The following is a 27,539-nucleotide window of genomic DNA, read 5'->3' as shown; positions in this document are numbered from 1 at the left end:
TCTACAATCCAATAAGCTAGTAACCCAAACAAGAGAGATAAAGGTTAGCCTGGCAGGATTTATTTCTGACAGACGCATGCTGAAGTTTTCAAATGCTGGCCTTGTTATCAAGAGACTGTTCTAATCTCTTCTAATCTCTTCTCATATATCGAAGTCATATTGGCTCAAAAAAATAAAAGAGGAAAGATCACCAAACCAATTCAGAGACCATTGGATTTTGTCAGTCATTTGAATGTGAATTTCAAGGATAAGATGCCACAATATTTTTCTCATCCTTAACAGATTTGCGCCAAATGTATTGCTCTGCTTTCCTTTGGGCCACATCAGTGAGGCTGAGTCTTATTGTCTAGCCGGCCCAGGACCTCCATACACACTGCCCAGACTTGTGATCTGGAGATGTCACTTCACTGCTGCAGACACAGCTGTTTGACTTCACCTCCAGAGGTGCACTCCATTCTCTCTGAAGACCGACAGATGCCAGCAACAACAAAACAAAACATATTTATAGGGTGAGTTTCCTAAATTGCAATTCCAGTGGTTGGAAAAGGATATAAGAATGATAAGTCTTTTAAATACTAAGAAATAAAGATTATTTGTTTCAGCAGAAAAAAAATAAAGAGTTCCTCCAGTAAGGTGAATTTCATAAGCAGGTTTCCTCTTACCTTATCAATTCTCATTGGTTAAGCAATAATGCTTGTTCTCTGCTTAAAAGCCACAAAGAGGTCTACAGTGCCGCTGTTTGTGTGCACAGAGGAACCACATAAAGCAGTCCCTGGGATGAATATTGCCACCTGGAGAGTCATTCATGTGCAGGGCTAATCAAATTGATAAATGGCTTCTTCACATCACTGCAAATGGCTTTAAAAAGGAGATCTGAAATAATGGGGGTGAGGCAGAGAAATAATCAGTTTATCCACATGCCCAGTCACACTACAAATAAGGGGTCGTTCATGTATCTTCAGCTGTAATGGCTACTCTGATCCAGGGCATGTGTGACTCTCTGGAATCCTCACCCGATTCTAAGGCACAGTTACTGATCTGTTCTGGATGGGAGCTGCTTTCCTATGCGCTTATCTCTACACGACAAATTTATGCTTGTGTTTATGCCAATCTAATTGTTCTGGCATCCATAAAAGAAATTTATTGTTATCTTAACAGAGTAGTTGTGACTTCAATGCAGGGGTGTAGCGTAAACCATTCATAACACAAAGTAACTTCGTAAGAGCAAAAATGTAGCATGACAATTCAGCAACAACAATAGCTTTATTAAATAAGAGCAAAAATATAGTATGACCATTCAGTCAGCTGTCCAAATCTGTTGACTGTCATACACCCCACCAGTCACATGGCTCACTCTGATTCTAGTCTTTTAAAAGTACTAATAATTTTGTGTTGTGGTTATAAGCATAGCAGCTGTCTTATGTTTCTTCTCCCTGTAGCAGCCCTGCCACCACTACCATACAGCACCCCTAATATGCCCCAGTGGTTGAGGGACCCTCCAGGGCAGATTTTCAGGCTGCGCAAAGGTGGAAGAGAGAAGGGAATCTGAAAGTCCCATTCCACAAGTAAACCTTCCATTGAGCAAGCAAGCTGCCACAACTGAATCTCGCCCAATATATTTCATTTGCGAAGTGCCTAAGAAACTAAGCCCAGTTCACAATACCTACAAGGACAGCCCTGCCCAATAGGTTTGCAGTTTAGTGTAGGCGGACAGTGGCAATAACTTCAGTGCAAAAGCACTGCTTAGTTGAAGGTGCTGGGAATTCATTTAGTCTCTCCAACCAGAAATGGTGCCCTGGGATGGTGGGATGATTCTTAAATTAGTCTGGGTGTATAGCAATTATGAGATGGACAATTTCCCACCTGCCTGCTGAGCTTCAGAGTTTTACACTACATTTGATTGTGGTTTTATATCTTGATTTTATTCTGTGAACCGCCCTGAGACCCCTGGGTATAGGGCGGTATTTCAATAATAATAATAATAATTAATTTAAAAAGAAGAATATATGATTCATGTTGATTCTGTGTTGCTGTTCTACCCAGCTGCTTATTGCCTAGGCTAAAGGTGCTTCTAGATGACCACGCCAGATATGGTTTTAGGGTACCATGACCAGTTCAGCCACAGGAGGGGTGCCACAACAATGCTGTAGAATGGAGTATGAGAGGCCGTTGAAATTTGTTGAGTTCCCCCTTGTGGTGAATAATGGAGCTGTAGGTGGCAGCTTCTCAGAAAAGGATCTCCAGACCCTAGCCTAGACCAACTCTGCCCACACAACGTGGCCGTTGTATCCTCCTGACCAGAAGAGAGTTGTAAGAGGGTTTCCTGTTGAGCCTTGCTTGTGCAACAAGGGGGTTATGCGTATGATTCAGCTCTATTCTTTGGTGGGAACCTGCTCATCAATCCTGGCATATTTCTTAGACCTGACCCCTGCTTTCCTCTGTTTTTACACTTAGGTCTTGACTACTAGCCTGTCCCATGACCGTTGGCTCATGCAACACTGTTGCCCATGGCCCAGCCCTGACAATACAAATACGCAACTACAAATTGCATTAGCTTCTGGGCAAGTAACAGATGCATCTTAGATGGGGAAATTGTAGTCCTCCCTATATTTTGGATTGCAGTCCACAACATCCCAATTCATCCCTGGTCACTGGCAATGCTGGCTAGAACTGATGGGATCTGGAGCCCAGTAACATCTGGAGAGCCAATTATTCCCCATGCCTTTCTAAAACATCCTATGCTGACATGAAAACTTTAACCAGGAGTGTATAAATTTTCAGCTACACATCAGTATAATACTACCATACAGTGATTTTCTTCTGGGGTGCCAGTACTGCGTACCCTTCAGTACCTCCATAAAAAAACACTGCTACTATACATGCTTAGACTAATATCAATCTGAAATTGTTGTTACATATTGTTGTTTTTATTGTTGATGCTTTTCTTTTCTTTTTTCTTTTGTTTCAGGGGAAATGATTCATAAATGAAATGAAACAAATAATCTCTCCAATTACAAGCAAGATTCCTGTGCCTTTAACATCCGTGACAGGCAGAGGTTCCATAGAGGAAGCTTTCCCACCAATGCAACTGTTAAAATCACATGGCTACTAAGAAGTCCTTCCATATTTTTTAAAAAGGTAACCTCTCTACCCTGAAATAAAAGATCCAGTTAATGGAACAAACTGAGGTTTGGTGCTATATGCTTTATACCTATAATTTCAGGTTCCCACTAGAATCTACTGTCAGTGGCCTTTTTAGTCACTAAGGTGTTAACTGGTCATGCACTGGTACTCCTGAAACTGGCGTGCAATACCTGTGACTATTTTATAGTGGTCCTTGATACTCTGTTACTGTTTGATCCCCAATAGATGCAGGCAAGCACAGCAGTTAACAGCATGCTAGCTTGGTCTTTGATTCAGTGGTTTATTCTGTTTTGAGTTCTGATGCAAACCACTACATGTACAAAGAATACATTGAATGATTTTTACTGTTTGAACTAAAAAAGTATCCCCACTCCTTCTGCCTTGGTTTTTTAACACAAACACACAGCTCCTTTGTCAAAAGGCAGGATAAAGAGAATGAACATCATTGAACTCAATGGGATTTACCGTCTGATCCTATGCACTCAGAAGTAACGCTCCAATCTTATGCATAGGAACAAATCCCATAAAACTCATTGAAACTGTAATCAACCCCCCCCCCCAAATCCCACAATTCGCTGTGCATGTAATACGTGGAATTTACTTCCTGTGATTTTTCTGCTCTCAGATCTTCAGCATTCAGAATGATGTTTTAGACCAGGAATGTGGATCAAGAACTGTTCTACCCCCGCCCCATCAAGGGCTGCATTCTTTCAGGGGGAATCTGTTGGCAGTTGCATGCTTGCTGTGGATGGAGGAGCAGCCAAAAGTGGGTGAGCCACCCCCTTTTTTTAATGGTTTCATCATGTAGCAACCATGTCTTCTCTTTCCTTCACTCTGTCACACACAATATGGAAAAGGAAGTTTTCTCCACATGGTTGCCTGGAGAGTAAGAGGCCAGAGGTCTTCAGGTCACCTGCCCCTGAATTAGACACTTAAAAAAAATGCATGTGATGTCATTTGGAACTAACGCTGCAGACTCCAAACTCTTAAGTAATATCTGTCATTTTGAAGAATTGCATAGAAATCAAAGACATCACCATGCTGCAGTGATCAGAGAAGCCTCTGCCCAAATATTGCCTTTTACTCAATTTTTCAGATGGGTAGTAATGGTCCAGTTCTCCACTCTCTGAAAGCACCTTTTAGTGGCTTGTCTGTTCAGTGTTTGGGCTGCATAGTATCCAAATTTGCTCTGCAAACAGAAGACACAGTTCAGTGGCAATAGCAAGCAGATACTGGATTAGTGATCAACTTCTATGCCTTTAGTTTCGAGTAAGTGGGATGCAGCAAACCAATGGCCTTTTTCTAGTTTAATTACAGGGAGTAATGAAATCCCATCTCTCAGATATCAATGCATGTACTCAGTGGGATTACTGCATTTGCTTTACACATACAGATGCATTAATACTTTGATTTAATGTTGGTGGCTCTGTATAATATTGTTCAGGCATAATGTACAGGCTCCTTGCTCAGTTGCCAGGTCTGGGCTGGTGACTAGAGCGTTTCAAGAAGAATATTGTCTATATATTTTATCTACTTTTTTTTTTAAGTGTAGCAATGTCTGTGAACAGAGCAGCCTCTGCTTTGCATGCTTTTTGTGTCATAGGTGGCTGGGCTGATTGTTTTAGCTTAAGTCAATCAGTAGCTGAAATTTCATTTCTGCATCACCTTTTACAACAGAGGATGAAGGGGAATTCATGTCCCAAGAGTAGTTTGTACAGGAAAGCAGGATGTGGTCTTAATATTTTATTAATCTCCAAGGAGGAAATTAAGGAGAAGCATAAGTGCTCAGTTACTAGAACCGGATGGTATTTAGTAGAATACTCTGCTTATAAGCTTGTTTGTGGGGGAGGTTCTAGTACATACAAGATTTTCCCGAGTGCACTTACAACAGAAGAAATGCTTATGCTTCCGTCTCTGTATCCTTAGTAGCCTTGAAGCTTGTGAAGGAGGCTTATCTACTGCTTAGGAAAATTCATTGTTGTTGTAGGATTAATATTTCCATTTCCAGTGCATGTTCTGACAGCTTTCTATTCCAGTGTAAAAAAGAATGCCAAATGCAGATAGGTGGGCAAGAATTTTGTATGCCAGATGACATAAAAGTAATCTGATAATTTGCAAAGTTAGGCATTTCAGGCATAAGAATAGGTATTTTAACCATAATAAATACAGCTAAATTTATTACCTTTTATAAAAAAATAGTATACTTACTGAATACTTGAAGTAGTATGACTCTTTGTAACTTTTCCTATTTTGAAAGAAAGCTATTAAAATGTTTAAATGTAGGGTAGTCTCTGACCCGCCCAATTATTTCCAATCTGACATCTGTAATAATTCTTCTGTCAGAAAGCTGAAATTGTTTTATTTTCCCTATTAACTTTTTCAGGAGTACAAGTCCACTCATTTTCACAGCTGTGACTAGTGTGATATGAAAGTCAGAAAAAGCATTTGATTCAATCAAACTCATGCTTCTTATGACTAATATTTTGAAACCAACTTGCATGATACTTATTGGGGTGGCGTCCCTTTAAAACATGAAATGTGCATGATCCACACAAATATATAAAATTTAATAAGTGATTTGAATCAAATTGGGAAAGCTACTCAACTAGATTTCATACCATAGCCTGGTGACCACAATTTGGTAATTTGTTGTTGTTTAGTCGTGTCCGACTCTTCGTGACCCCATGGACCAGAGCACACCAGGCACTCCTGTCTTCCACCGCCTGCTAGTGTTTCATATTAGTTGGCTGATAAAGAAGAGGTCTAAAGAAATGCAGGTATGTAATATGTATTTATTGTACAGAAAAATTAAATCTCTCATATATACGCTTTTCAAAAAGCTTTATTCCAGTTAGTAACATTGTGCCATATGTGCAGCGTCAATATAGCAGTGAATTATAGCTGCATCACACTATAAACTTGTATAGTCTAGTCCAGTTACATTCATTTTTTAAAACATCAATAACAACCATACTAGAAAGCAGTATTTCTCTGAAGGCTCAACCCAGCACGGGTGCAATTCTAGCTACTTTACATAAAGGGAAACACCTACAAGTGTGAATAAGCCAGATCCTTAAGCCAGCTCCTGATGACCATGGGGTTATTTGAAAAACTGGAGAAAAGATCTCAATGCTGCACTTCCTAGCCCTCAAAATCTTCAGTTACATAAGGGTATAATAGTCTAGTAAATATCTGTATGGTGCAGTCCTATAGTCCCTGGGTGGGTGGTCCTTGGGACCAAGGAATCTTATTCAATCATTGCCTGTGTTCCAATAGCTATGGGGGGGGGGGACATGTTATGAGAGAGGATTGGAGGTAGTTTGGGATCTGCTGGATGCAAAACGCTGCTGTTTTCTGGATCCATTTCTGAAATAGAGCTGAAAGTTTGCCAGCCCTGCCTAGGGCTAATATGGTTATTGTCTTCCTACTGGGACTAATGGGTATGGATTTTTAAAAAACCAAAAACATGCCAGCAAAGGGGGGGGGGAGAGGACTCCTTCATTTCCTGCTGGCAGAAGTCCAGCAGGACTGTGGTTTGCCCACCATGACAACTACTTGTCCCCTCCCATGTAAGAGTTCTTTTGCTATTTAAATGAGGTTCTCTTTCCAGAGACTTCTGCTAATGACATCCCACTCTTGTAGCCTTTTCATTATGATGCTTGCAATTAACAAATGTTTGCAACAGCCAGCTTAGAAAAACCACAGAGATGACATTCAACAAATGAGCTAAAATTATATAGTTCCATTATTTCATTGGTAGTTAAGCACATCCTTAAATTTTCCAGTTTTAATCTATGGAAGTGTTTAATTTGGGATGAAGAAATCTCTGTATTACCATAAATACATATCCGATGCAGCTGGAATCGAAATAAAAAAAGGCACTGTGTTATTCTCTCCATCAGTGTTTATGCCACAGATTACAATTTACCATTACTGCCAATAATTCTATGTTTCTGCAAAGCCCAATGAAAAAGCAACATTGGATGTATTCTATTCTTAGAAAAGGAGTGTAATGTAAGCACATGGATGCACATAATGAAGTACAACCTACAGCAGTGATAGAAAACTTTGTGGGCCTCCAGATATTGGAGAACGAATTTGCGTTAGTGTGGTAAATGTGCTATATAATGGGGAATTGTTGTTCAACAACAATCTGCAGGGGAACAGATTCCCCACCACTGGCCAACATCCCACTGAGGTCAATGGCAAACGCCCACTCATTTTAATGATTTGAGACTAATTAAAGCACTGTGACTCTGCCCTACCACATGAAACTCCTAATACTTCAGGTTTTGTGTCCAGTTATAATAGACATCACATTATAGAACCATTCATAAACATTACACATGGCTGAAAGGGGAAAAAGGTGGTTACAATTAAGTTATCTTTATGATTGCAATATTATTTGTACCAGTTCACAAAGCGTGTGCCATGATTAAGAATACAGTCATACTTTGGAAGTCAAACAGAATCTGTTCCAGAAGTCCATTTGACTTCCAAAGCGTGGCTTCCGATTGGCTGCAGGAAGCTGCGGAAGCCCCGTCTGACATTCGGATTCCAAAGAACGTTCGCAAACCAGAACACTCGCTTCCGGGTTTGCAGCGTTCGGGAGCCAAAATGTCTGAGTGCCAAACCTGCACATCAGCACAAAATGGGAGCTAGGAGAATGTGGAGCAACTCCTGTATCCCTCCTACAAATAGACATACAGTGTGATTGTGACACACAACACAATAGATTGATTACATATTTCAGCTTTGACTGTGCTCAGTCTTATTATTAGGCAGGGCTGGTGAAGATGGGAGTGGCCTCAGCCCAGACGACTGCTTTCCCCCTACTGACTCAACAGGTGGCCTAGGCAAGTGCAGCAGCAACAGCCGATTCTTGCACTTCCAAGCCCCACAAATGTGAGGTCAAAAGAAGGCTCAGGTGTCAAGCTTATCTGTGTATTAGTACTGCACTGATTGGCTTAAAAGCCAAACAAAAAACCAGTTTTTAATGGCAAAGCTTTGCAAATTAATCAATTTGATTTGTTGGAACATAAACTGAAAACCAAAGTTTGACACCTTGTTTAAAACCCCATTTCCAGACACATTTGCTCCAGTCCAAGAATCCACCGAAGCTGTGAGGATTTTCCCATTCACTTCAAAGGAGAAGCCATTCCTGTGCAGACGGTTCCATTACAAGCACAGACCTTTCTACACTATTGCTTCAAACGGGGCATTCTACTCCTCCAATCACACAAAGCTCCAGAATGGGGCTTCAAGTCCCACTAAAACCAGCATTATTTATTTTTCAGGTAATATGGTTAAGGGGTTCACTCACAGTCTTTTTTCTGGCATCTCTGTGTGTAGCTAAATATACATATGTATTTTAAAATATCAAAAAATAACCTTATGTGGTTTAGCAAGTTTTCTGTGTCTGCCACACTTGTAGTAGTTCACGAAAATTCCGCTCAGCAAGATCACTACTAAACTTTAGTTGATTTGACTGATGGGGAATGAAAGACATCATCTTCCACACTTTCTTCAATTGGTTTCATTTTTGCTGATGTTCTTAGACAAGGAGATGGCTGACCTGTCAACCGTGAAAAAAAGGAAATAACTTAAAAATAAATTATCACACTTCAAAAAGGAAACAAAAACCAGCACTCCTCCCACCACTACCTCCCATATTCTAAAGTAAGAAGGTATGTGTCCTTTCAAGGAAATTGAGTGTTTCGGTTTAAATCTGAACATGCTGGTTTAGAGGGAATACTGGTGCCAGCCAGGCAAACAATAAAAAACAGTGCCATCTGTAGTTCATTTTCAGTATTGCTCCCCATCTTGAGCAGTACTATTAAGGATGCGAGCACTTTCTCAGTCTTTTGGAATCTAAAATGCACGTAATAGGAACATTTCGGGGGGGGGGGATCGGAATACCTTAAAAGGCTGCAAGCATACAAAAACAAAGCATTATCAGTTCAGTTTGAAAGTAAAGCTGAACGCAAAAAAGCAGAATTATGAAATCCATAGCAGCTAGTGTTACTTTATTCATTCCTTTAAAAAAAAAATCTGTACTCTCTAATCAACAGTAGTTCTTGCTCAGATCAGCACCTAACACAATGGGCACAACATCAAAGCTTGCAATAAATATTACAATTCGTGGCCCTTTAAACTACATTGGGGGGGTACTGTTTTCATTTGTTAGTATGTTATGTATTTTTGTGTTTCTATATTGTAAACCACCCTGTGATCCTCAGATAAAGGGTGGTATGGAAGTTTAATAAATAAAGTAAAACCTGCATAGCACTTGATAATTTGCGACCGATTGTAGAAACTGTGGCACATTGAGAAAGATGAGATTCATGATATGAATGATGAGTCTGTGAAGTCTGAACTGCAATGTCCCATTCACACATGAAAATCATTGCCTGATTGCAGTCACTGCACAAGGAGCATGAATGTGAGAACATAATTTTTTTAAAAAAATCACGGCCTGAACCCACAGACTAATGTCTGAGTGTAATGGTATTTCCCCTTGTGCTAAAGTATTTCACCCCACAACACATCCTCATGACACTTGCAATTGACTAGCTGGATATGTAGGTTAATGACTCACGAAGGGTTGAGGCAGTGGAAGTCCCACGGAGAAAATGTTGCAAGCCATCTTCGCCATCACTTGAACTAGCCATGCTGTTTCTCATTTGCATCACAGAAAGTTGTGAGCACAAACTGGGCTGTCGATCTATTTTCTGGGATGTCTGTAGAGAAATAAGTTATACCAAATAGTTCATCATTAATAAACCTGAACATATATTTATTTGCATTTCAGTACCAATCTTGCTTCCTCCAAGGAGCTCAGAATGGCAGACATTTCTTCCATCCTCACCATTTTTTTGCTCACAAATGCAATTGTTTGTATGCCACCCTATACCCATAGATCTCAGGGTGGTTCACAATATAAAAAACAAAATACACAATAAAGACAACACAATAATCCCCCCTTCCACAACACATTTTAAAAGGGCATCAGATGTCTATCAGCCAAAGGCCTGGTTAAAGAGGAATATTTTCACCTGGTGCCATTAGCTGGGCTAGGCTAAGAACTGGAGAATGATCCCAGGATCACCTGATGAGCTCCATGGCTCTGTGAGGATTTGAAATTGCTTCCTCCTGATCCAAGTCTGACACTCTGCTACATCCCTGGAGCTTGCCATGTATGTGATAGGGCACACATCCCTTTTCCAAGGAACTAGGATCAGCCTAGCAGGGTTCATTTAAGTAGATCCACCCCCTCAAGGCTGGCTTCATTGTGTGTGTGTGTGTGTGTGTGGGCGCACACACACACAGAGAGAGAGAGAGAGAAAGCAGGAATTGGAAGATTTGGATAGCTGATTTTTTGAGATGCTCTGCTAGTAGGAGGCCTTTAGAGATAATTATTTGTGGAATTCTTACTTTCCACATGTGTATGCTAAATGCCGTTTTCGCAGACAGTTGAAATTGGTACGACAGTCATCACTGTGCTCTTAGTAAACTGCATGCTTAACAAGAGTCAACAGTGTGATGCAACAGCAAAAAAAAAAAAAAAAAAAGAGCTACTACTACTCTAGGCTGCACCAACAGAATTATAGTGTCTAGATCAAGGGAAGTAATAGTTTTGCTTTATTCTGTCTTGGTCAGACCACACCTTGAATGCTGTGTCCAGCTTTGGGCACCACAATTTAAGGAGGATATTAACGGGCTGGAATGTATGCAGAGGACGATGATCGAGATGATCAAAGGTCTGGAAACCAAGTCTTAAGTTGAGGTAGTTGGGCACATTTAGCCTGGATAAGAGAAGATGATAGCCATCTTCAAATATTTAAAGGGCTGCCACAGGGAAGATTCACTCCCTTGAAAGGTGGTGGGCTCTCCTTCATTGGAGGTTTTTAAGTAGGGGTTGGATGAGCATCATTGTTCTGAACCATAAACCCAAACTGGCAGGCTGCTTTGCCGTAAGTCTATACTTTTATTAATAAAGCACTAGAACTGGCCATTCTGAAGTTTTTGGCATCCTCCTTGAGCAAAACTCCACCCAACCATTCCCACAAGCCCTCCTTTGGGCCTAGAGTTCAGGACAGTCGTGAATAATCTAGTTGAGGTTACTGCATTGAAGGGGTTGGGGGCCTTTCTATGATACTATTATTCAAAATGTAACAAATATGTAAAAAAAGAGGTAGCATAGAAAGGGGAGATGCGTTTTTAAGAATTGAGGACAACAGCTACACAGTTTCCAACAGCAGAGATGAAATCCTTACCTTATCATTTAGTGTTGGATCATTTAATGAGTACAACTTGTTTGTAATATCTTTTCCAATAAGGTACTTAAATATTTCAAAGAGGAATGGTTCAGATTCCAGAAAAAAGGTAAGTCTCTCTCTGGACCAGCATAAAAATTTGCAGTTATCATCAGCAGTAATGGAGACCTGCAAAGAAAGTATATTCATAGAATTAGCACTGCTTTAATGGGTGCCACTGACCACAATGCATTTTAGTTTGGATGTTCAGCAGAAAGAGACTTAACACAAATGTATCAATAGTGGTTTGTCCTTCAAACACTACATCCACAGTCTGACACAGAATGTGCTTAACAGATAGATCATGGCCAATGGGTTCCCAAAATTTCACAGAAATTTGCAAGGAAAATTCTTTTGACGTTTTGGAAACCTGCCTTCCAAATCCACTTAATTAAAAGCACCCTGTGAGCAAATCTATTGCATAAAAGGAATGAAAAAGATGGACACCAATATCTGGGATTAAACAGGCCAAATTTGAATAAAGGAACATAGATTAACACGCTATATGCAGGCCCAAACCTTTGCTGTTGTATTGGTCTTGCTGCTGCTACCATCGTAGTCATATCAACAACAACAAAAATATATGCACTAATGCAATATTTAAAAATAGCAACCAATTATTATTATTTTTACTCTCAATATATACCACCAACAATAATGATAATATACAAAATGTTAAAAAGGAGAAAACATTAAAATAAAAAAATTAAATGAACTAATACATTAATATCACCCTTTTTTTTTACTAGTGCTGCTGTTTGAAATTGACAATAAAATATTAAAACATTACAATGTTTAATTGTCTTGATCTGTTGCACACCATCTTTATGGCTTAGAGAAAGACAGCCCTGGTAAATTTAAAAACGAACGAACAACATCAGTTTATCAATAGTGCAACAAATGATGATACAACTGGAGCAGTATGAATGCAGAAGTCTGATGGAACCCTATTGAAGAGATTGAGATGCACGTGTATAGGATTGCAGCTCAGTTCTAAAGGTTGATTCACACATACACCAACCAGTAAAAGCAAAAGGTAGCTAGTTTGCTAAGGTTGATATGCGTCCAGCAGATGGCACCAGTGTACTAAGAAAGAAAGAAAGACCCCAAGCGAAAGCCCACCCCAGATTCATAGGGAAGAAATGATCAGTGAGCCTGACAGGGAAGTGAATTATGAATGTGCTGTCTCCCAAAATATGTTACAGCAAAATGATCTATGCCCAATATAAAAGCATGCCAGGAGCATGAACCAGTTTTTACTTGGGTGTACATATTTAGTTAAGCTATTCATATACCACCTGCCAAGTAAGCATCTTCAGGTGGGCTACAACAATACAATTTCCATCCCTGCATATATTTAGAAACAGGAATTTGGAAATGTGTACCCATCAGTCATAAAATGAACATTTTTCATTTCGTGTAAAAAATAAATAAATCCAAACCCTGATCTCTAAATAAAAGAGATGCAAAGAACTACTCCTTTAAAATTAGGTGGTTTCCTCTCAGCTCAGAACAAATCAATGGCCAAAAATAATCTATTAGGAATAGTGTTAAGTATCCCATAACTTCCTTCCAGTGCAGAGATGAATATATCTTGACAGCTACCTCGTTTTGGCTTTACGCCCAGTTCTTGACTGGAACATATTACATCAATTACCAGTTTTAGACACTGTATCAACCCTCTGTCCTGGCTTTACAATCAAGTAGATACTGCATAGTCATAGTTAAAAACAAGAACTCACTAAAGATCTGCAGCCCCAAAACTGGGTGCTTGGTACAATTTCATGTGTGAAATTCAGCTTGCCCCACTTCACAGCAGCCACCTTTGAGGAAACTCAGGTATCTTCACAACTTAACTTCCAGATGTACAGTGACTTTGCCTCCAAATATCCCATTCTGAGAGACTGCCTTCGTACCAACAGTATACAAAACCCACAGGTGGGAAGGTTTTTTCCTGAAACTCAACTCCCCTCCCTTGTTTCCTATCTTTACTGCATCTACTTACCATCAAATCAAGTCCCTACTTCTCAAGCCAATACCTACTCTGCTATATATATATGAATGAATGAGAATTTTATGAACGATTTTCTTGGTTTACAAAAGTACATGCCTCGTCTCTTTTTTCAGGTTATACAGTCTTTTCTACAGATCAGTTACATTTGTTATGAGACATTGGTGTTGAGTACAGTTTAAGGTCAGGAAGAAAAGGAAGGAGGGGTGGTGGTGGTGAAATTTATATTTACAATTGTCAGCTTTTTATTTAAAAATGGGGGCCTTGGGGTTCAAAATCATTTTAGAATATGGAAGAGAGGGTACTATTGCTGCCCTTATTTATCTTCAATGCTTTTAAAGTAGATGAGTGTTCAGATTAACATAAGGCATAAGCCTGTATAGCTCACTTGGTGAGAGTGTGGTACTCATAACACCAAGGTTGCAGGTTCAATACCCCAATGGGACAGCTGTGTATTCCTGCAGGGTCCCTTCCAACGCTACAGTTCTATGTTTCCTTAGTCCCACAACAGATTCATATGATTATTTTATCCAATATTTATTATAGTACTTGCGTTAAACCTTTAGAATCCAAAGAAAGAAACTATATAATTTTACAGCTCTCAACAAGCAACACAACACTGCCACTTTCGCATCTAGAATGATAACAATTATATTCTCCAACATTAAATCTGAAAAGGCTATATGAAAAAGTTAACTCTATAGCACCACATATTTTTTTCATCAAGAATTACATTCACACCCAACAGAACAGTTCCATACCTGGAACTTCTCACCTCGATGCATCTGAGTTGATCGAAATTCAGGAGAATCTATAAAGGCACAGGGGTAAATATTATGCAGAAAATGCCCTCGATAGGAGACCTTCATTCTGATGATAAAAATATGATAAACATATGAAAATACCAGAGGCACAACAATTCAGTTCAATTCATACAATAATTTACTGTGTTTAGAACCCTGGAAAGTTGGGATTCAAAAACAGATATGTTTTTGAATATAGCAGGCTTCACACTTCAGAAGGTAGACTTGCATATCATGAAGTGCGGGGAAAACGAACTAGACATGGAGAATTACGGGAACTCTATTTCATTAACGGTCACAGAGCAACACCCTTAACAAATAACATTCCCCATGATTCTCCATGATTGTTAAAGTGGTATAATATTGCTTTAAATGTGTGGTGTGGGTAGAACTCTGATTTAACACTAAGGTATAGTTAAACAAGGGACGCAGGTGGCGCTGTGGGTTAAAGCCTCAGCGCCTAGGGCTTGCCGATCAAGAGGTCGGCGGTTCGAATCCCCGCGGCGGGGTGCGCTCCCGTTGTTCGGTCCCAGCGCCTGCCAACCTAGCAGTTCGAAAGCACTCTCGGGTGCAAGTAGATAAATAGGGACCGCTTACTAGCGGGAAGGTAAACGGCGTTTCCGTGTGTGGCTCTGGCTCGCCAGAGCAGCGATGTCACGCTGGCCACGTGACCCGGAAGTGTCTTCGGACAGCACTGGCCCTCGGCCTCTTTGAGTGAGATGGGCGCACAACCCTAGAGTCTGTCAAGACTGGCCCGTACGGGCAGGGGTACCTTTACCTTTACCTTTTATAGTTAAACAAAGTGAATCAACAACTTAGGAATCATGGTGGCATGAGAGAGTGCTACAGCTCACAGTCACCAAAAAAGTAGGCGAGACGCAAAGAAGCAATTGGCTCAAGCATTGCAGAGATCAGTAAAGGTTACTGCTACCTCAAAGCAGTATCTTAAAGCAATGGAGGAAAGCAGCATTGAATTGCTACTGCATACATTCAGATTATTCAAAACTAATGTTATGTATAAAAGAGGACACAAGTTATTGCATATTGCAGTCCCTTTCAATTTTCATTTCCACTTTTCCACACTTCAATTATGCCATGAAAGGGACTACTCCTGTTCAAACTTTTTCAAGCACGTACTTTCCTTTTAACAGGATGCTTAATCGATCGTCCACTGATGTTTTGTCCTCTGCAGCATACGCTTGACCTGTTTTTAGTGTCTGAATGTTGCAGAATTGTCCTGTCAGTCTTTGGAACAACTCTGGAGGCACATGGAGTGGTTCAAACATTCTCTTATACAGACTGTTGAGCTCCTTCTCTATCTTTATCTATAACACAAAAAGTAAGTATTTCTCAACATTGACTCTAAAATATACTTTTTACCCAAAACACATAAACATACAAACCAGTGACAACTTTATTCCAATGTAGCATCAAAGAAACTGACAAATGGGATACATCTAACACTATAGTTATACATATAAACAGATGTACTTTTACCATATAAATTTAAATAATAATATCAGAGTTAGAAGTTGCATTGTATTTTTCTGTGTGTGGAAATACCAGTTTCTTCCAGCCTACATTTAAGCTAGGAAGTGCCTATACAGTTTAAAATGTTTCAAAGGGCACGGGTGGCACTGTGGTCTAAACCACGGAGCCTCTTGGGCTTGCTGATTGGAAGGTCAGCAGTTTGAATTCATGTGATAGCGTGAGCTCCCGTTGCTCTGTCCCAGCTTCTGCCAACTGAGCAGTTAAAAGCACACCAGTGCAAGTAGATAAATAGGTACCACTGTGGCAGAAGGTAAATGGGATTGCCGTGTGCTCTGGCTTTCATCACAGTGCTCTGTTGTGCCAGAAGCGGTTTAGTCCTGCTGGCCACATGACCCAGAAAGCTGTCTGTGGCCAAACGCTGGCTCCCTTGGCCTGAAAATGAGATGAGCGCCGCAACCCCATAGTAGCCTTTTACTGGACTTAACAGTCTAGGGGTCCTTTACCTTTACTGTTTCATTTTGATATCACACTCATGGCAACAAGTAGATGTAGCCAATGCAGTAATACATATATAAATGGCAATAGAATGATATTCTAATAAAATAGGTAATCAGATCTTTCCTTATTTTCCCAGTTATTTCTCTACCTGTTGTAGCATAGAGCTGGTGAAGCACAATGATTAAGAGTACAATCCTCTAAACGTTTTCTCAATGGGACCTGCATCTAAGTTCAATGAAACTTGCTTCCATTATACCCAAAGAGACTGACCTACAGGATGCATTCAGGTCAAACCTCAATTTGGGTGTGAAATAGCTAGGTGACCTTCAACATGTCTCATTATGTCACTACACACTCCCAACTGCAATAAGGGGGTAAAAAAATGTCACAGGGCTAGAGTGAGAAAAGCAAGTTATGTGAAGCACTTTGAGCACTCTACAGGTAATGCTCAAAAGCAAAGTACTAATATAATTCTTTTGGTTCTTTGCTAAGAAGCGGAAGATGGCCAGAGAGCCATGAAAACAACTCTAAAGGCTTGCAAAAGCCAGTCCATTATAAGATGCTGTAGGGAAGAGAAAACAGTGTCTAACATTCTATGCACCAAAACAGGAAACAGGGTGAGAAAAAACTGGCTCATATCTAGCTGTGCTCCTGAATCAATAGAGTTACTACCCAGGACACAGTGTCCTACCGTATCTAAAAACATTAGCAGATTGAGCAGAGACCAAATTGGTTTGCAAAGAGAGGAGAAAGTGGGTGTCATGAAGAGCAAAAACAGGAAAGGCTTCAGCACTAGACAAATAAGTATCAAAGGCATAACAGAGGCATAATTCAAGGAAAGAGAGTTTGTCTGTAGTTTAGATTATTTCTTGCTAATAAATAAGAAAGGAAAAAGAGGTGTGTGCTCTGTGGGGAAAAGAGCTTTGCCCTTGGGTTTAAAGAGAAATGTGAGTATTCATTTGTCATAAAGATGCTAGGAGTCTTGCAAGCTGTCCTCCGTTCTCAATTTTTTGCCAAGTAAAAACCACATACTGGATTTTCTCCCTTATCCTTTCAGTTCATTTAGGTCAAAGTGTTATTTCATGCTTCATTTTCATACTGTTCACTCATGCCACAGTGAACAGATGCTACAGAACAGCTGTAGAAAGTGCAGTGTGAGAGGACTACTCTAGATGAAAATTATTCAGCAGTAAAGCAGCAAATATCATGTGGATCTCCATATAAACTGTGCCCATATGCAATGTATCGCAGAACTAGAATGACTTTATTAGCAGGAAATAAAACCTATGTAACTTGCACTTTTCAAACAATATCTGAATCAAAACACAACCATGCTTTGAAATTTGAATTTCTCTTAATTTTGCCATGCAATTTTTCAGCCAAGTAAAAATGCATAAATTAAAGCTAAGTGTGCATATATATGGAGAGATAGCACTGCAAAAATTGTGCAAAATAGCATATAAATGTGTGTATTAGGAGAAATTAACACTAAAGTGCTGGTGAATTTTTTTTAAAAAAATGCATACTGGCAAGGAAATGTTAAGAACTGAGTATTAGGAAAATGAGAAACAAAAGCGACAGATTTGACCATCCCTACTCAACATTAAGGGACGCGGGTGGCGCTGTGGGTAAAAGCCTCAGTGCCTAGGGCTTGCCGATCGAAAGGTCGGTGGTTTGAATCCCCGCGGCGGGGTGCGCTCCCGTTGCTCGGTTCCAGCGCCTGCCAACCTAGCAGTTCGAAAGCACTCTCGGGTGCAAGTAGATAAATAGGGACCGCTTACTAGCGGGAAGGTAAACGGCGTTTCCGTGTGCTGTGTTGGCTCGCCAGATGCAGCTTTGTCACGCTGGCCACGTGACCCGGAAGTGTCTCCAGACAGCGCTGGCCCCTGGCCTCTTAAGTGAGATGGGCGCACAACCCTAGAGTCTGTCAAGACTGGCCCGTACGGGCAGGGGTACCTTTACCTTTACCTTTACTCAACATTAAAGGCTGCCTTTTAAAGGCTTCTAATAAACTGCACATCAAGTTCCTGTTTTCCCATGCCAAAGCTTTCAGTTGCATTGGTGTTCTGCTGATGACATATTCAGCTTAGGAGGGAAGAGAAAAGCCTGAAACATTTTAAGTTTTTGTGCAATGACTGTAAGAATGAGTCATCTAGCTTGCTGTGCTGTTTTCATTTTTTATTTATATATTAAATCAAATCTAACTGGATTAAATGAAACACTCTTAATATTTCAATTTTGATGTGGGTTTTATATTCATCATGAATAACCAAACTGTGAAGGATGTTGGAAAGCAGATGAGCTATTGAGTTATACACACACACACACACACACACACACACACAGCAAGACAGAAAGGAAGAATATTGATAACCAGAAATCAAATCCACTGTCTAAAACAGGCAAGCAATCACAGTCACTTCAGTCTTTTGAGAAGTGGCTTCAATATTTCATGCCAACATTTCAAGGAGGGAGCTGCAGCCCAAGATAGGAAAAGAGGTGGTAAAGGAACACCTAGCTATTTTAAATGAATTCAAATCTCCAGGGCCTGGTGAGCTGTACCCAAGGGGACCATAGATGCTTGCAGATGTAGTGTCAGAGCCTCTTTGAGAATTCTTGGAGAACAGGTGAGGTCTGCAGACTGCAGGCAGGCAAATGTTGTTCCCTATCTTCAAAACAAAAATGGGGGGAAAGACGACCCAGGTAACTACCAACCAGTCAACTTGACACTAATACCATGAAAGGTCCTAGAACAGATGATTAAATGGTCTGTCTGTAAGCCCTTGGGAAAGGATGCTGTGATTACTAAGACCCAGCATGGGTTTCTCAAAAACAAGTCATGCCAGATGAATCTCTCTCTCTCTAGTTACAAGCTTGGTGGATCAGGGGAAAGATGTGGACATAGTGTATCTTGATTTCAGTAAGATATTCTTGTAGATAAGGAACTGTTAGATGGATTTGTAGCTGTCTGTCTGTCTGAACCCAAAGAGTGCCCAAAGGAAGTAATAGTTCATCATCATTCTGGAAAAAAGTCACAAGTGGGGTGCTGCCGGATTCTGTCCTGGGCCCATTGTTGTTCTACGCCTTTATAAACCACTTGGATAACAGACTTGAGGAGGTGCTCATCAAATTTGCAGATGACACCAAACTGGGAGGAGTAGCTGATGCCACAAAATTGGGATTCAAGGTGACCTTAACAGTTTGGAGAACTGAGCCCAAACTAACAAAATAAATTTCATTAGGGATATATAGGCAGGAATAACCAGATAGGGGGACACCTGAATTAGGCAGTAGTACATGTGAAAAGGCTCTAGGGTCTTAGTAGACCACAAACTTAACATGAGTCAACAGTGTGATGCAGCAGCAAAAAAACAATGCTATTCTGGGCTGCATCAACAGAAGTACAGTACCCTAACCAAGGAAAGTAATAGTCTCACTCTATTGTGCATTTGTCAGACCGCATCTGGAGTACTGAGTCCAGTTCTGAGTGCCACAATTTAAGAAGGATATTGATATGCTGGAATGTGTGCAGAGGAGGGTGACCAAGATGACCAGGAACAGTTGAGGAAATTGGCTATGTTTAGCCTGGATAAGAGAACACTGATAGGAGATATGATAGCTACCTTCAAATAGCTAAAGGGTTGTCACATTGAGGATGGATCAAGCTTGCTTTCTCCTGCTCCAGAGGGTAGGACCCAAACAAATGGACTCAAGTTATAAGGAAGGAGATTCCGACTAAACACTAGGAAGAACTTTGTGAGGGTAAGAGTTGTTTGACAGTGGAAAGGATTCCCTAAAAAGGTGGTGGGCTCTCCTTCCTTGGAGGTTTTTTTTTTTAAGCAGAGGTTGGATGGCTGTCTGTCAGGGATGCTTTAGTTGAGATTTCTGTGTTGCAGCAGGTTAGACCCTCGGGATCCTTTCCAACTCTACAATTCCATGATTCTATGCTCCAAATATACCAATTCAGACAATCACAGTAAATGCAACATGGAACAAAACCCTATAAAATTTCATTCAATGAAAACATGGGATAACCTTTCTTCTTCCCTCTGCCCTCCCCAAAAGCAAACTCCTATTCCATTATTATTTTTTTAAAGCAACTTCACCAGTGCACAACATGACAGAGAGAGGAAGGACTTAAACTTTCCCAGTCCGAATCATTCAAGATGGTTCCTTCACCCACCTCATGTTCCAGATGTGGGCTGCTCAATCAAACATGTGTTTAGGATCCAACAGGTGGAGCACAAGCAGGTTTACAAGAACAATTTGGAATGGGATAGTAATCTCCAACGTGCACGCCCCTCCCCACCCAGCAATCTGCTTTTGTTCAGACAACCCCAGAAAAGAAAACCACACATGTATTACTGTAACATATGGTGCCAATGGAGGCAGGGGGCTAGAGCACTTTCCCTATGACAAAAGGCTAAAATGTATCAGATTTTTAGTTGGGGGGGGGCGGGGAGCTCTGAACCAGCATGTTATTAAGAAAGAAATAGGCTACAGACATTCATTTTTACATGTGGCATAGATAGGAAAAGAGGGCCAAACCAGCTTTTTAGTTTCATACATGACAAAGCAGCAAAACATCAACGCAGGTGCAACACTTAAAGGGAAAGTCAATACTGAGCAACACAGAATCAATTTAAAAAATCTTAAGAGGCTGGAGAACAGCTTCAGTAGGGGCTGCTAGGTTATATTGCTAGGCACTGAAAGATGCACAGTTGCCCTCGAAAACAAAATAGCTGAGGAAACAAGGCACACCCATCCCCCTTTATAGAATTAACTGCTTGTCACTGATCTATAGTAACTGAAATTTGGGACTCTACTATAAAGAAACAAATTATTTGGTGATGGCTCAAGATAACTTTGAATGACTTACAGCACAGTTGTATCTTCCAACAGGGCTTACTCTCAGAGAAATGTTCATAGCCTTAATCATGTACAAGAAATTTTCCTGCTTATTTCTTAATTGATGCCTTTCAATCATATCTTGATTACAGCATTACACAGAAAACCATTTCATATTTGATACAATAAAAGGTCATACAATTCAGTGATTACTGGTCACCACCACAAACTTTGATTTAAACCAATCTATTTTTCCTGCCGGGGTAACTGGTTTAACAGATGAGTGGAGGAAATACCCAAAGACTTGCTACCCTAGTCATAAAGAGCCAGATGCCCTACACCATAAAGAATCAAGTGTCCTGAAAACTGAAAAACATCCACCACCACCATAATGTACACATTGGATTCAAGTTGAACCAAGAATGGCAGGTTACACAAATGAAAATTTAGTGGCTGTATACTAAAAAATAAATTAAAAAAATAGGAATTCATAAAGAATTAAAGGCCTCTGTATGAAGGATTTTTATGTTTAAAAAAACCTGAAAACAAATACTTGAAAGCACAGCTCTTGAGAGTTGTAGAAATGATAATTCATGCATTCAAGTTAGTCAACAAGTCCAGTATAGACTTGTTAGAATCAAGTATGGTCCTTTTAAAGCAGCACCTTAGACATTTTATCAATAGTTTAATGGTGATGTACATACCGGTCTTCTCTTATATAGCAAGTATATAAAATGCAAAAGGTTGATAACAAGGAATGTTGTATTCCAGATCATTATATCCAGAGCACAACGGAATAGCGTTGCCCAGATGATGAATAGTGTACATCCTGCCAAAAACAAAGTGTGTCAAATGATTATGTATACACACACACACGTCCAAAGAGCTATGATTCCAACAGAATACTGCGACTGGTTTTTCCCAGCCTCCTCAGTTAGGTATTCCAAGAATAAAAATATTCTGTTTAGTTTACTTCCAAATAATATTAATAATAATAATAATAATGCTCCTCCTTAGGGCAATTAAGCTGCAAGTCATACACTGGCCCTTCGTAGGCAATGAAAGCAAATGCATTCCACTGCAACTACAATATGTGTGCCACAGTCATAAGCATGTATGGACAATTAGCAAAGCTCTTCACACTAAAAAAAAATCCCAGAAATCATAATGGCTGGCAGGAGGTCGCTGTGCATGCCGTTTACATGTGTGTGTGTCACCAATGGAGGTATATTGGGACCATACAGATGTTTGTATGTACAGGCTACCTTTCTATTAAAATAATATCTAAAGTACCGTATTTTTCGCTCTATAAGACGCACCTTTTCCCCTCCAAAAATTAAGGGGAAATGTGTGTGCGTCTTATGGAGCGAATGCTAGCTCCATGGTTTCAGCGAAAGCAATGCGAAGCCTCCAAAGCGCAGTGGGAGCGCTCCCGCCGTGCTCTGGAGGCTTCGCATTGCTTTCGCTGAAGCCTGGAGAGCGAGAGGGGTCGGTGCGCACCAACCCCTCTCGCTCTGGAGGCCTCAGGAATAGCCGCCTGAAGGCCCTTCAGCGGGAGGAGAAATGGAAGGGGCTCAGTTTCTCCTACCGCTTCACTGAAGGGGCGCTGTGCAGACAGGGAGAGAATTTTTTTTCTTGTTCTCCTCCTCTAAAACTAGGTGTGTCCTATGGTCGGGTGTGTCCTATAGAGCGAAAAATACGGTAGTTTGTGTTGTGGTATGGAAGAAGGGGGGGTACTAGTATGCAATAAGAAGAAAATCTATTTGTTATATAAAAGCTTTTGCATATTACTAAATATTTGTTTGACCTACCTATTATTACCATGGCTCGTAGGACAATCATATGAAGATGGAAAGTGGTTGGAATAACCAATCCAACAGCAAAACAAATATTGGCCAAATGAAACACGAGATGGTGAATCTCTCTCCAGTTTTCACAAAGAGTTTCATTCAAAGGCATAGAGATGGGATTGTTGACATCTGGGTTGAAACTCAAAGGGGTCACCATGATTGAATTTGCTTCTGTAGGATTCATCTTGAAGTTGCCTGTAAAAATGTTTTTTTAAAACAACAACAAAACATTAAAATAAGAATTGGAAAATACAACACATAGTTTCACACTTGCAGCTTGAATCAATGTCTTTTTCAACAGATACAAAACAGATACAAAAGTACTGAAGACCATATTCACAGATGTTAAAAACTCTTATACCGGTATTTAACATTCCGAAAAGTTTTTGCGTGTGTGTGTGTGTGTCACACTATCACTCTATTTTTAAATAAGAACAAAAGGCAACATATGTATCCAAGCTGCTCCAAACTGTTTTGCTATCCACGGCAAAGTATCAGCTTTCTGCATGCATGAAGTGTATGCCAAAGGTGGCTTCTATGCTTTAGATCAGTATTGGCCTGGGATGCTTAAAAATAAAGTGAGTCTCCCTTATCTATCCCACACCTATCAAACTGTCATGTGGCAGCAACATTAAATAGTTCTACTAAATATAGCACTTTACAACGCTTGAGAGGCAAAAGGCTGCACAATTTTTCTGACAGCCAATTTTAAGTGCAGCAGAAACAGGTTTACTTTATCTCCAAACACGACAGAAGGGCAGATAATGCATCTGACCACGGAGCAGAACTGTCCATGCATGGGCATCAGCAAGGGGCACTTCTTCATTAGATGCACAACCAGCCCCTAGTATTGAAGTTGAAAACTTCTTAACAGGGGCATAACTGTTTGCTTCTCTGCACTGTTTAGTTTTAACAGTGGCTTTCTTGGCAGTTCCTATTCAGTTTTAATTATTTTTTTCTGGTTTGTATTCATGCTTTTCAACTTGAGCCAAGTACTTTTTATTGCCTGGTAATAATAATGTCAAAATACCACCAACACATACAAAGACAGTGAAGGAAAAGAACACAAATGTAACAACTTACAGGGTGGAATATTTTTTACCTTAAGTCATATTTCCTTTTTTAAATAATTTGAATTGAGTTTTCATTTTCCTACATTTCAAATTAAACATTTTACAAACTTTAAAATATCCAATGACTTCCCTTCTTCTCCTTCCATGGTTCATATTACATATCATACTTTCTTGCATATTTTACAATAACCATTCAAATCAATTTTCCACTTTCACATCAATCAAATATTGTTTACTCTGTTGAATTTATCTTATTGCTGCCAGTGTTTTCAGCTGTGTACAATTATTTCCCATATATTCAATAAATATTTTTCACTCTTCTTTAAATATACATTCTTTTTGCACTCTTATTCTGGGGGTTAAACCTGAAAGTTCTGCATATTCTAACATTTTAAGTTGCAAGAACTATATATACAATTACCATGCAAGTACAAAGGTGGGGTGGCGGTTAACTATGCAAGAAAGCACTTCAAAATTAATTTGTCGAAAGTCAGGCCCACATTAGATTTTGAATTTTAAAAGCACAGACATTCAACAAGACATTGAAAAAGCTTTCAACATTATAAGCGTATCAGAATCCAAACGTCTTTACTTTCAGAGTTACTGTAAAACTTGGCATGGGCTAGAATGTAAAATCTTATTATCACCTGCATTTTATCCTGCACAAATATTTTATTATTATTTATTTATTGTTATTAATTTATTAGGATTATTTATTTATGCCTATAAACATTTACACATGACACAAATTGGTCAGTACAGGATGAAATACACCTTTAAGGTTGCAGTGCTTACTAGAGAATAAATCTCACTGAATTTCATGCCTAGGCTTGGGCTGCAAGTAGTAGGGTATTTTTGCACACTAGCACAAGTCACTGAGAAGAGGCAAGCTATATATAACACACCACACACACACAAAAATCCTAAGCTCTATCCGGGCACACTGCAAGCATGAAAAGCCTACACACAAGCTCCACTCTGCTTTGCCCTCCAACTCATGGAGGGCAACTGTGTAAAGTGGGGAGGAGTGGGAAAGAGAGATAAACTCTGAACCTTTGGTATCGTGCAATACTGATCCCTGCACAGCATCACAGATAAACAAACCGTTGGGAAAATTCCCCATGGGATACCACTGTTTTCTGAATCACCTGGCTTTGTGCTGCTTCAGAACAAGTGTCCTTATAATTAGCTGATGACCTGTAAACAGACAAAGCAATGCATTAATTCCATTCATTCTTAAAAAAGAAAAGAGACAGTAGCCAAACTCTTGACTCAAAATGAAAACACATTTTATTGTTAATGCAGTTTTGCAGGCTTTCAGTATGCTCTTGTAAAGCGTAACCATAAACATTTGGCAGGGTTATTTCAAGTAGATCGTGACTGCATCTATTTATATAAATTAATTCAGTTTGAATTTATTTTGCATCCTATATTTGCTGGACTTCAAATATAAATACACCGCCTTTCATATACCTGTAAGCAGATACTTATTAAAGAATATATTTGAAATGAAAAGGATCAAAGCAAGGAGCAACAGCAGGAGTCGTCTCCTCAGTAAGCGACTGAAGGCATCCAAGGAAACGGGTGGCAGATAAGCCCATATAGCCTGACTGCCAAATTACGGCAGGCTCTCCTCACAAAGGACCGCTGTAAAGAGATAAGCAGACCACCACTTGGGGGTGTCTCCACTGAAATGTCCCTTGACATTCCAGGCTGTGACAGAGCTTTGCACACAAGCGGACCAGAAAGCAGGAAGGCCCTGGCTGGGGACAACAACAGGTGCACAGCTTAAATGGAGCCAGGCCTCAGAAAAGCTTAGGGCTTCCCCTGAATTTCAAGCAACAGGACTCATTCAAGCAGTCAGGTGCTGCAGGAGTAATAAGCAGGAACAAATCAGCATGTGAAGACTGTCTCTCTCAAGGAAAGGAAGCAGCGGGCTCTACACTTCAACTCTTAAACTGCAGCAGTGTGAGTGTGTGTGTGTGTGTGTGTGTGAGAGAGAGAGAGAGAGAGAGAGAGAGAGAGAGAGAAAGGGGTAACTGAGTACTGAGGGAACCAATATACAGTATTCTTTTGCGCTTGTCACACTTTGAGCTCGCTTCTGGCAGCATATGAAATTGTCCCCTGGGATAGCTCAGTCGGTAGAGCATAAGACATTTAAAATCTATGGGTTGTGGGTTCCAGCCCCACATTGGGCAAAAGATTCCTGCATTGTAGGGGGTTGGACTAGATGCCTCTTGGGGTCCCTTCCAACACTCCAATTCCATTAAGTTACTATGTCTCTATGGCACAGACTAGGCAGGTAGGTGACCTTGCTAAGCTCACCCAGGTCTGGGAAAGAAGAGACTACTATGCGCAGCTGCCTTGCGCTCTGCTGAGGAAGCGCGGGAAACGGACAGTCTTAGAGCTGCGTCTCTGAGCAGGCGCAAAGTGAATTTCTGCCGCCCCTCCAGAAAGACGGCCTGGAATTCTTGCCGTTCTTCGAAGGGGGTTTGCCTGCGCGCGAGAGGGGCGCCCGGCTCCCGGGAAAACTTTCTCCTGAGCAAGGGGAGGCGAGCCCCAAGGGCCACGAGGCTGCCGAGAAAACCCCTCGCGGGAGCCTCTCCCGCATCCGCAGCTGGTAACTCCGCCGCCCGAGCGGCCCCTGCAGCGTCCCGCCTCCCGTTTCGCGCGCTTGCTGCCGCCTCGCCCAACTTCTCCCGTCGGGGCTGCAGCCTTACCTGCCGCTCGCTTTTGAGGCGCCTCCGTCCGGCCGTGGGTCTCCTCCGGCGGCAGCTCCTCCGAGGGCGCCCTCTCTCGCCGAAGGAGTCGAGGCGAAGCACGCGCGAGCCCCCGGGGCGGAGGTTTTGACTAAAATAGGCAGCGGGCAGCAGCCGCCACCAAGTTGCGGGCGGCGCCAGCTCTCCCTTCGCGCGCCGCCTGCTGCGACCTCTCGAGAGCCGCGGCGGCAGACGCAGCGCGCAAGCGCCGGGAAGGCGAAGGCACAGCCCCGGGCAGGCGGGCCCTTCCCTCCCTTCGCCGGCTGTTGGACGGCGGGGACTCAGGCAGATGCAAACTGCTCCGTGGCTCCCGCCGTCGGGAGGCGCTTGAAACGAGATTCGGAGTGCCTCTGAACATGGGCCGAGTGTTTCTTTTCAGTACTGAGTAGCAGAGAATCTGTTAGGTCCCAGTTCCTCCTCCTCCTCCCCAAAAGACCAATCAAACGCATAAAGCAAGGTTTAATTAATACTTCTGTTGCAGAGGGTATTGGGCTGCTGTGCTTTGGTTCAGGAACCAATGGCCACCCGAGTAGCCCGACAGGTGTGAAATAGCCTGCTAATTTCTCAGGTGAGGGAGGAGCTACGAATTAAAGAACGAGGCGAGTCCCACATTTACCAGGAATCCGTATTCTCCGACTAGATGCCCTACTCCCAGTTCCCAGGTAAGGGAGCAGGATTTGGACGCAATGAGGAAAGTGGAAAGGCTGTAGCTTCAAAAGGTCCCAGATTCCATCCCTGACACCTGCA

General features: G+C 41.1%; 1 protein-coding gene across 2 annotated transcripts; it reads right to left on the bottom strand.

The window, feature by feature from the left end:
• Positions 1-593: 593 nt before the first annotated feature.
• On the bottom strand, positions 594-27,186 carry POPDC1 (popeye domain cAMP effector 1). Of its 2 annotated transcripts, XR_014509549.1 has the most exons (10): positions 26,754-26,967; positions 25,182-25,230; positions 22,922-23,155; positions 21,815-21,939; positions 15,411-15,598; positions 14,232-14,340; positions 11,421-11,588; positions 9,743-9,884; positions 8,536-8,719; positions 594-873 (listed from the first exon to the last, which is right to left on the bottom strand). XR_014509549.1 is itself a non-coding variant. In XM_083433586.1 (9 exons), exons 3-9 carry the CDS (start codon positions 23,142-23,144, stop codon positions 8,613-8,615), a joined length of 1,062 nt encoding a protein of 353 aa, XP_083289712.1. In that variant the 5' UTR covers positions 23,145-23,155; positions 25,182-25,230; positions 26,754-27,186; the 3' UTR covers positions 5,917-8,612. The 2 variants fall into 2 exon arrangements, 1 of the variants encoding a protein (XP_083289712.1); XM_083433586.1 differs by lacking the exon at positions 594-873 and having other exon boundaries at positions 5,917-8,719; positions 26,754-27,186.
• Positions 27,187-27,539: the final 353 nt, after the last annotated feature.

This window comes from Podarcis tiliguerta (assembly GCF_965153285.1).
Source record: "Podarcis tiliguerta genome assembly, chromosome: 3".
Lineage (NCBI taxonomy): Eukaryota > Metazoa > Chordata > Lepidosauria > Squamata > Lacertidae > Podarcis > Podarcis tiliguerta.
The sequence above is the reverse complement of the archived record's forward strand: the minus strand, read 5'-3'. Positions and strand labels throughout refer to the sequence as shown.